Source organism: Vipera ursinii (genome assembly GCF_947247035.1).
Source record: "Vipera ursinii genome assembly, chromosome: Z".
In the NCBI taxonomy this organism is placed as follows: Eukaryota; Metazoa; Chordata; class Lepidosauria; order Squamata; family Viperidae; genus Vipera; species Vipera ursinii.
Genome location: NC_139517.1, coordinates 86705712 through 86715655, shown reverse-complemented (window position 1 = coordinate 86715655; position 9944 = coordinate 86705712). Strand labels below are relative to the sequence as shown.

Genomic DNA, 9944 nt, shown 5'->3' with positions numbered 1-9944 from the left:
CAGACACTAGAACTAACCCCACTTCTAAAGCATCTTTTCATTTACTTTTAATTTTTAAATTTAAGAAAGGCATTCTTCAGTTATGAAGTGTATTTCCACTTGGAGATTTTCAATATTCCAGCAGGTATTTTTTATAGAAAATTAATTTGGATGTTGGATTTGGTTTATAGAGTGAAGATGAATGTTTGGAACTCGTTTCTTTCTCTTTACAACTAAGTTACCTTTTAATATCAAGAACATAAATTCTTTCATTTTTGATGAATCTGTGTTTATGATGTTAGGGGCTGGTTTTCTATATTTTATTTAACCTTCTTATATGGAATGCTTTTCCCCCCTATTATTTTTCTGATTAGTTTGGATTTATAAACATATGTAATTGGAGAAACTTACTCTTAATCTTTTTTTCCTTCCTTCCTTCCTTCCTTCCTTCCTTCCTTCCTTCCTTCCTTCCTTCCTTCCTTCCTTCCTTCCCTTCAACATGGTGGCCATTTTCAGAATTGCACTACGTGATCATATCTTTTGCAATGCAAAATACAAAAGGTATGTTATTTTGTCATTTGGGCCTCACTCTTGCCTTTGACCATGCTTCAGATGTATAAAAACTTTTATAAAACTAAAAATATTAGTGGTGAGGTAACTAAGTTTAACATCACTTAAAGAATCCTGCACAACTGAAGGGCTTCAAAAAATAATGTGAGAACTTCCAATAACAGACACTGAGGTGAAGGAGTAGGATTTTAATACACATTCCAATTTTCCCCCACAGAACAAATATTTAATATTTGTGTTTAATAAATCTGACAGGAATAGGCTTTTTCAAGAGAAAGAGTGATATAAACCCAAAACACAAGAAAGAGATAATATTGGTAAAAATATAGGGGATAGGTCCATTTTTCCTTTCTTTGTATATAGTTTTCTCCTTTGTATCTGCATCATTTCATGCACTGTTGACTCCCAAATACATGTCTCAAGGAGTATAGTGCCTGAATGGTATTTTAAATTATTTATTACTATCACTTCATGGATTAAAACATTGGGAGAATTCTACTGCAAAATAAAAGACAAAATTCAAGATGTGTGCATGTTAGTTCTTTCTTTAATAAAGTAGGCAATCATTCTTAGGAGAGGAAAACACAGCCTTTCATAGCCAAAAATGAACATTAGTTACTAAATTATTCTCAACATTCTTCAGCAATGTAAGATGACATGCAAAAGATGAAACCGTAGTTTAAAGATGCAAGAAACCCAGAAGAGCTTCTAATAGGTTGAAAAATGTTTTAGAGCATCACATATTAATACTAATGAACCCTTTATACTCTATATTCTTTCCTGTCAGTTTACGGTTAACAATAGCTGAGATGAGCAGATTGCACTTAAGAGAGAAAATTAATTGGTGCTTTAATTTGCGAACCTTAGTACACCTGGTAGAAAGCAATATGTTATTATGGTCTAATCTTTTTTGATTGACACTTCCAGTGCCATGCAAAATTAAGTTTGGTATATTATTAAATTTTACAACATGGGATTAATATATTTGACTTTTCCAAAGGAATTACTCACCTTTTTCTGTTAGCAAAGTGCTGTTTACTTTATAAAACCAGAAGCATAACATTGAGAAAGTAAATACCGGTACATACTAAATAAGGCAAACATATTACAGCAAAAACTGCTCTGACAAGAAAAATAATTTGAACCATAAAATAGGCAAAGGAGTCAAACATTTAAAAGCAAAGCTAATAAACAAAAAAAAAAAACCAACCAGACCTCTATCCAACTATTTTTTCTTTCCTTCAAATAAAGTGAAAGGTGACTTACTATTTTCTCATCTATTTTGCTCATTTTCCACTATTAAATAATTTGCTTTAAATGGCACTTTTAATGTATGGTAAGAAAGGAAAAATTCAGGGTTAGTCACATTAAATTAATCAACAGCAATTTAATCCTCTTTTATCATCCTCACAAATATCAAGGAAATTAAATAAATCTACACAGATCCTAGGGCTGAATCTTGAGGTGATTTATTTTGTGAAAGTCTAAGTAAAAGAGTATTAGATTTAAAATTGCATAACCAGAACATTTTTAGGTTTTTCATTTGGATCAACAGTCATGTGATGACTTTATTCATTAACTCTACTCATTATATATTCTGAAACTCTTTATGTAAACTCTCAATATTATATCTAATTTTAAAAGACAGAGGGAGCATCTTCTCATAACTCATTCAAGTTATCTGACCATGTAATTATACAATTGCCATATATTATTTGATAATTTTAGTCTTATGCCCAGTAAATTCACAGATGCAAAATTATGGCTAAAGGACAGTGCATTACAAATCCAAGTGACTTTGGGAAGAATCAAATGAATTCTAGGACAGTCAATTCAGTTAAATGTATCACATCAAGCTCAGAACAAGTTCAGAAAGCAGTAGATTTTTCAATATTTCAAATTCCATCTGTATGATCTAGAAAGTTTCTAGCATAATATTCAAAAAGAGCTGTAGTTTGTGATCACGTTACACTTTGGATTATCATGATTCACACGTCATATTCATAGAGAAAAGAACTGCTCATGGAAATTGTAATGGAAATTATTATACATCAGTGTTCACATTCTCATGCCCTATCAATCATGATTACGGCTACAGCATTGAGTGTCCAATAAAAATAAAACATACCAGGAGTGTTTTGCTTAAGAATAAAGCTCCAAGATATTATCAACCAGGAGGGGGAAAATGATCACGTTATATTAGACACTGTTTCAAGAGATAATGATACCTAACTTTTTCAGAAAAGCCATTTTTTAAATATGTTGCATATACTGTGGCTACAGGAGTTTTCTATCTAAGAATTGTTCATTACCTATTACAGTAGACAATTAGTTTTTGGAGGCTAAATCACTGAACAAATGTTTCTCTTCTTAACTAGATCTGGAGAAAGCTTGTATTTGAGTTTGCTGCAATATCAAAAAGATATATTGGTTTCAAGACCCATTTCTCTATGTAGTTAAATAGCATTCAAATTGCAAGCAACAAAATAGTTTTGAAAATGCAATTTGCTTGGAATGAATACTACATACCAGGAAGAAAGACCAGCATAAGATCATGATTTTGACCAATAAATCTTAATATATTATTTCCCCCCTCTCTGGGTCAATAAAATTAGTAAGTGCAATCTTGCACAATGCTGTGGAATTAGCAATGGCTGCATGAGAAAAGGGAATCCAGTTAGAAATCAGAGTGCCTCAATAAGGTATAGACTTTGGGCTGTTTCATAAAGTTGATGTTTGTAACTATATTATTTACTAAATAACCAAAAAACCCAAAAACTAACTCCTCCCAAAACTGGACACTAACCTATGAATGTTATTTTGCAATTGCCAGGATAATAGAATGAACTGTGTCCAGAAATATTTTAGCTCTCTACAGTGCTGACAGAGAAATCTGCCCTTGAGTGAATCACAATCAGCACAGAGATTCAAACTTTTAGGAATCTTTCTGTCCTTAGTGCAAAAAGATAGATCCTGTATTTAAATTAACATTTAAAAATGACTCTTTCTAAGTGGTTAAGGAATACTGCAGCATTAAGATTCCCAATAAACTTTGTTCCTAGGCAAAATAGGATGGCAGAAATCTTGAAATAACTGTAAAAAATACATCCTAGATGTTAGGAAGCAAATTCAGGACTAGTAGACCTATAATCCCAATTGTTTCAAGGCATTGAATTTGTATTAATTTCTAGGTATGAATATTTGCATGAGTAAGTTATTGGTTCATAACCATCTATAAAGTGATTATAGCTGTTTTTCTTCTTCAGAAAATAATTCAAAAGGTAGCACCAGACAAGAAGTGGGGTATAACTTGAAACGTTTATTCCTCTTGTCTGATGAGAGGAATATCTGATTCTACTCCTACCCTACATATCTATCAGGTTCTGAAATTATTTTTATATTAATTGGTTTCCCTATATTTGAGTGAGTACTTTTCAGTAAATTCATGAGATTATGCAATGCATTTTATTTTATATGATGGGGGAATAAAAACTTACTAATTCAATGTTTCAAAAATCTGTTAATAGGAGTAAACCAACAAGTATCTGCACTCATATATTACATCTTGGTATTACATGTGTGTATTGTAAAAGAAATTATTACATGTTTGTTGTTTTTAGTTTCTGGTTAATCTGGGTTGCCTGGATGGCATCTGTTCATTGACATGTTTAGCCTTATAAATCTGAAATCACAATAGATCAAGTCTTGAGGCACAGGAGATGCTAACTTCTTGAATAGCTTTCTTACATTTCAAGAGGGCTAACAATTGTAAAATCAGAATCCTTGCTGTTGTTGCTGCTGCTATCATCAGGACTAGAACTGAGGTTACTTGAAGAGGCAGACATAGATCCCATCAGTGGATCAGTGAAGGCTAAAGAAGTGTGACATGGAGCCTCAGCCTTTATGTTCACATCCTGGGAAGCAGGCAGAGTCTGTTCCTGGTAAGAAGCAGAAACAATTTTTCCTTCCTCTTTAGAAACTAGGATGTAATCATCACTGTGTCTTTTGACAGGACTTCTACCTGGATGATCAGTAGCCTGTGAAAGAGAAAAAAACAGTTAAATGATAAAGCCTAAACAAGTCATTTCTTTAGGATGCAGCTACAGCAGCCATAATCACAGCTGGGACATACCTCTACAGCTGTGGTTGGTGATGCCTCCACCATTGCTCCCGCATAAAGTTACATGCCAAAAAAGGTACATATAAAGGGGGTCCTAGATGGAAACTCTTTAAGCAGCGCCTCTCCTATAGATCATAAAGGATGAGTTGGTTTTCATGTAGAGATGTTCCTTTTCTTAATAGAAACAAGCATAGAACTTAATTTTCTCAGCTTCCTGACTGCCCAGTATTTCTGAATTTTTTTTATTGAGTGCACTTAGTCTTCTTGTATGGTGAGTATCTTTATGCATGGAAATGTCACTATGAGGTGATTCTCAGTGATTCACAATATATTAAAAAGGTTTAATGGTAAGTATTAAACTGCAAAGAAAACTTTCTGAAATAACTTCAGTGCAGAAGTTTAAAATATAAAACTTGATATAGATTTATTTTCTCAGTTCAGGTTTGTATAACATCTTTGGTAACCCTAGCCTTTTCTGATGATGGTATTTCCAGAGTTTATCCCTATTCTTTCTCTGCCAGTTTCCGTTTAAAAAGTCTTATAGTGACATGAAGCATGTTTTCTTCCATCTGCTCCTGCTCCTGAATAAATGGAAAATGACAGAATTATACTTCCAGGAGCTTTGAAAATTAACAGCCTTAAGCCTAGTGCCATATGGTTCTTCAAAAATACTCTTCTTCATGAATTTCTGGTAGAGGAATAAAACTCAATAGTATCAAATATAGTCAACAAGCAATATCTCAAACATCAGGGCAACAGGCAACAGTGTACAACTACTACATAAAGTAATTGTATTTCTATCATGGTATGAGAAAAAAAATCCCTTCAGCAATATATATCATATATGTATGAAGGAGGAATAGAAGGAAACTAAAACAAATTCATGCTAATTTGATTAACTGCTGGATAATTGGAATAAAAATTCAAAGGCTAAGGTTGAATTACTGTTGAAGATGAAAATTGTAGAAATATGAAAAGAGAAATGTGTTAATAGTAAAGATATGGAAATTTATGTGCAGTTAGTCCATTCATTTAGCAATTGTTCAAAGTTATAATGGCACTGAACAAAAATGACTTATGACTGGTCCTTCCACTAATGACCATCACAGGATCCTCATGGTTATGTAATCAAAATTTGGGTGCTTGGTAACCGGCATGTATTTCTGACAACTGCCACATCTTGAGATCACCATTTGTCATCTTCCAAGCCCGCTTCTGATAAACAAAGTCAGTTCATGATTCTATGAATCACTTAACAAGCACCTCATTGCTTATCAATGGAATTTCTGGTCCCAACTGTGGTCATTAGTTGAGGACTATCTCTACCTGTTCTAATTTTCTTGCACTGTTTCTGTAACTTAATTTCACTTACTCACTTTTCCTGTCATAATTTTGTGCCTCCCTTCTCACTGTATCCCCAAATCTGCCTAATATTCTCTATAAATCATTCAACCAGTACACGTTTCTATCATTGGTATAAACATTCCTTATAAATGGAATATGTTAAACCAGGGTTCCCCAACCTGTGGGGTGCAGCCCAGTTCCGGTCTGTGGCCTATTGGGATGGGTGCTAGCAGCCCCATTTGAGCATGCGCCACCAGCGTCACGCGGACATTAGCATTCATTTTTTTAATTTATTACCTTGCAGGCCAACATATATTGTACATACTACATCTCACCATCTCAGATATGTTTCAGGCTTCATTAGTTAATAAAGTCTGATTGCTGGGTCTATAATACAATATTCTCTGCCAATGCCCCTATCCTCTGGTATGTTTTTCTTCCAGAAGAGAGATGTATTAAAACATGGATCTGTGGCCTTGCATGGGTAGCCCAAATATGCATGCAGTTGTGGGGTTGGTTGGTGTTATTGCTATTTTGTTATTGCTATTGTTATTTTCCTTTGTTAACTAATTTTTTAATAAATTTGGTTATTATTGCCACCTTAATTTTTTTTATAATTTCTAGTTCTAAATTCTACAATTTTAATTCTTTTAATAGAGAATATAATATTAAATCAAAAAAGCTATTTTGCAGAGGGATTTAGTTTTGAAAGATCTTTTTACACACAGTTAAGAGACAGATTTAAGACAAATAATAAAACATTTGGAATTGAGCAGCAGAAGGCAGAAATTAAACTATTTACAAATTATTAAAATGTATACTTTTTTACTGAAATTTGAAATGGAAGACCAAATGAAATCTTACCGATCAAAGAATAGAAAAACATGATTAAATGGATTAAAATTTATACTATAACTTAAAAGACAATTCTTGTAAAAATGATGTAGTTAGGTATATGATCTCAGAAAAATTGTCTATAATGTAGAAAGGCACTTCAAATTTATGTTATAAATGTGGACAACTTGAAAGATAATTTTATCACACTTGATGGACTTGTAAAAAAGGCATGCTTTCTGGGTTGAAATACTACAACAGAATTTTAAAGATAAACATTCAATCAAATTAAACTTTTTTTGATACAGTTAATGAATAGTCAATTAGAGAAGAACCATGGAAGATTATTTTTATGTATGATTATTGTGGTGAGCCTCCTATGGGCACAAAAGTGGAAAAACTATGAAATACCCACAATGGAGGAATGGTTGGTGAAAATGACTGAATCAGCAGAGATGGCAAAAATTAACTTGTTTGATTAGAAAAAGAATCAGTGAATGGAAACTCCATAAGAGTCTTTTTGCTGAAAACAGAGAAAAATGAATTTGTGATTTATGCATTTGAAGATTAGAAAAGGCAGGTTATGAAAGAAGGAGATTATGACTTAACTTTAGAAAGAAAGGGTGAAATATAAATGCATTTATAATCTCTGTTGAAAAGATCAGAAGCAAATTTTTAATAAACTTTTTTTTCCTTTCTTCTTTTTATTTTTTCCTATTAACTATTATTACTTATTTTTCCATTTCTTTTCTAATATTTGTATTATTTTTCTTATTAAAAATTTCATCAATAAAATTATATTTGAAAAAGTTTTTAAAAAGTTGTGTAGTTTATAGTTTTAAAAGGTTTTTAAAGTATGTGCCTTATTTTAACAGTCCCTTAAAAAGAAGGTAAAATATATTCATTTGGCATATTACTTTTAAAATTGTTTCTTTTACCTTGAGGAGACAGATTGATTTATAATTTAGATTGATAGTTGGTGAGTTTAAGTCTCATCTTTGTCATGAAAGCTATGCGTGACCTTGGCCCAGTCACTATTTCTCTCAGCCCAACCCACTCACAGGGTTGTTGCTATGGGGGAAAATAGAAGGAACAAAGTGTGTTGGATAACCTTGAGTGATTTGTAAAAATAATAAATATAGGATATAAATAAAAAATAAAATTTAGAGGTTTGTTGTGTCTATTTCAATTACAGTTGTGTAAGCTACTGCATTTTCTAATAAAGCCACAGTATTTGACTTTTTTTAAATCTGGATGTAACAGATGAAAACAAACTGGGAGCAAGGGAAACAAGATGAACAAACAGCAATTTATTGCAGAACTAAACAAATTAAACATTAAATAAAAACAAATCTTTAATAGTAAACAAATTACAAATGGCATGGATAAGATTATTGCCTAAATTAGTGGCTATTCTCTAGTGTACCTAAAAGAAGCCAACCATTTTCTTACTACCCCATGACAGAAAAAAATTGTAAAAATAAAACAATCTTTGTACCTCAATCTTATGTAGCTCTGAATTAAATGCTTTCTCTGTGGCTTTTTCTAATCTCACATAAACTGAACACAGATTGAGAATTCATAATAAGTCAAATCAGAAGCTATTTTTACTTCTTAGGAAACATAATCAGACACAATAAGCTAAGCTAAGAATTCCCTCCACCCTCCTTAGTCGCCACAATTTGTTTCAGCCAGTATTTCAACTAGCAGAGACTTATTCTGGCAGCCAAGAGATAGTTAAAGTGTAGCTGTAGAAATGCCCTTGCCTAGAGGAAGGCATGCAGCAAGTTCCTCAGGAATTTGCACAACTGATTCCAGCACAAAGTTGAGCCCTATGTGGAAGAGGGCTACAAACAACTATTCACCAGTTTTTATTTTCCTACCGTGTTTTCCCAAGAGTAAGAAATACCCTGTTTTTGGGGGGTTGGCCTAATATAAGCCCTGCCCCCAAAATAAGCCATAGCTAGGACCCCATCCTCTCCGCTGCTGCAATGGGGCAAAGCGTGTGTCATGCCAATGCTGCCACAATGAGGCGAGGCAGGTGGGGAGCGGTGGAGCTGCCCCAGGCACATGCACCTGCTTACTTCAGGCCCCTCCCAGCCAGGCCATTCCTTGCTCAGCAAGCTTCCCTTTCACTCCCCTCTCGAGCCAGACTACCATGCTACGGAGATGAGCGGGGAAGGCCAGGTCCCCCTCTTCTATTTCGGAGCCAGAGTGAAAGGCTCTGCTGCCACTGTTCGCTGCTGGAGGGGCTTTCTTCATGCTTCTACTCACAGATCATCTGCCTGGCAGCAGCCACCTTCTCCTTCTCCACCAACTCTTCTGTGGCTTGCGCTGTGACCGGGCATTGCAAGCCTCTCCTGCCGGCCCTCCGTCACCGCCATTGGAGAGGAGAATGGGGAGTGGCTCTGCGCAGAGAAGGGCACTTGCTTGCCATCCTGCATTGCCCCACATCTCCCTTCTCCATCGCTGCTGTAGAATTTGGTCTATCACCACCCACCTCCTCTGTCTTCCTGAAACCATTTCTTCACTAACCTGGTTTTCAACTCTGGAGTTGGTGGAGAAGGAGGTGGCAGCTACCACCGGGGAGGTGATCTGTGGGGCAAAGCGCAAAGAAAGCCCCTCCAGTGTGGCATAGCGGCTGTGATGACCCAGGGCACAGCACAAAGGCAAAACAGTCAATTGGCAGTTCAAACCGCCCTTTATTTGCTCCAGTTTTCCCCAAATGCTCCATTTCTGGCAAGCCCCAGAACAAAGTAAGACACACACATCTTCAGTAACCTCTGGCTGAAAGTAGTTTCACATACAGTTAGATTAGAAGTGTAATTTACCCAAGGCCACATAAATAACAAGGAATGAAACATACATCCAAAATCTGTGGAAATACAGGCTTGCCTGAGCAGTTTCAGAAGAGAAGCCAAAATTCAATCTGAGGTCTTTGAACACCAAATCAAGTTTGTCAGCCAGTCCAATGGTCCAATGGTCAGTGTTTCAGGATTTCCAAGCAGAAATCACAACACAGAACAAGAGATCAGAGACTTGTTTCCAAGATCCGCAACAGCACACAAAACTCCAAGAAATCAGCGTTTGTTCCCGA

At 34.9% G+C, this 9944-nt stretch overlaps 1 protein-coding gene across 8 annotated transcripts in view; it reads right to left on the bottom strand.

Moving 5' to 3' along the window:
- Nucleotides 1–1078: 1078 nt before the first annotated feature.
- The window catches only part of TBC1D5 (TBC1 domain family member 5), a 343189-nt gene continuing 334323 nt past the window's right edge, over nt 1079–9944 (bottom strand). For all 8 annotated transcript variants that reach the window (XM_083376132.1, XM_083376127.1, XM_083376129.1 and 5 more), the window contains one exon: nt 1079–4586. In XM_083376132.1, the coding sequence (XP_083232258.1) occupies nt 4293–4586 (294 nt within the window). In that variant the 3' untranslated portion in view covers nt 1079–4292. The remainder of the gene's footprint in view (nt 4587–9944) is intronic.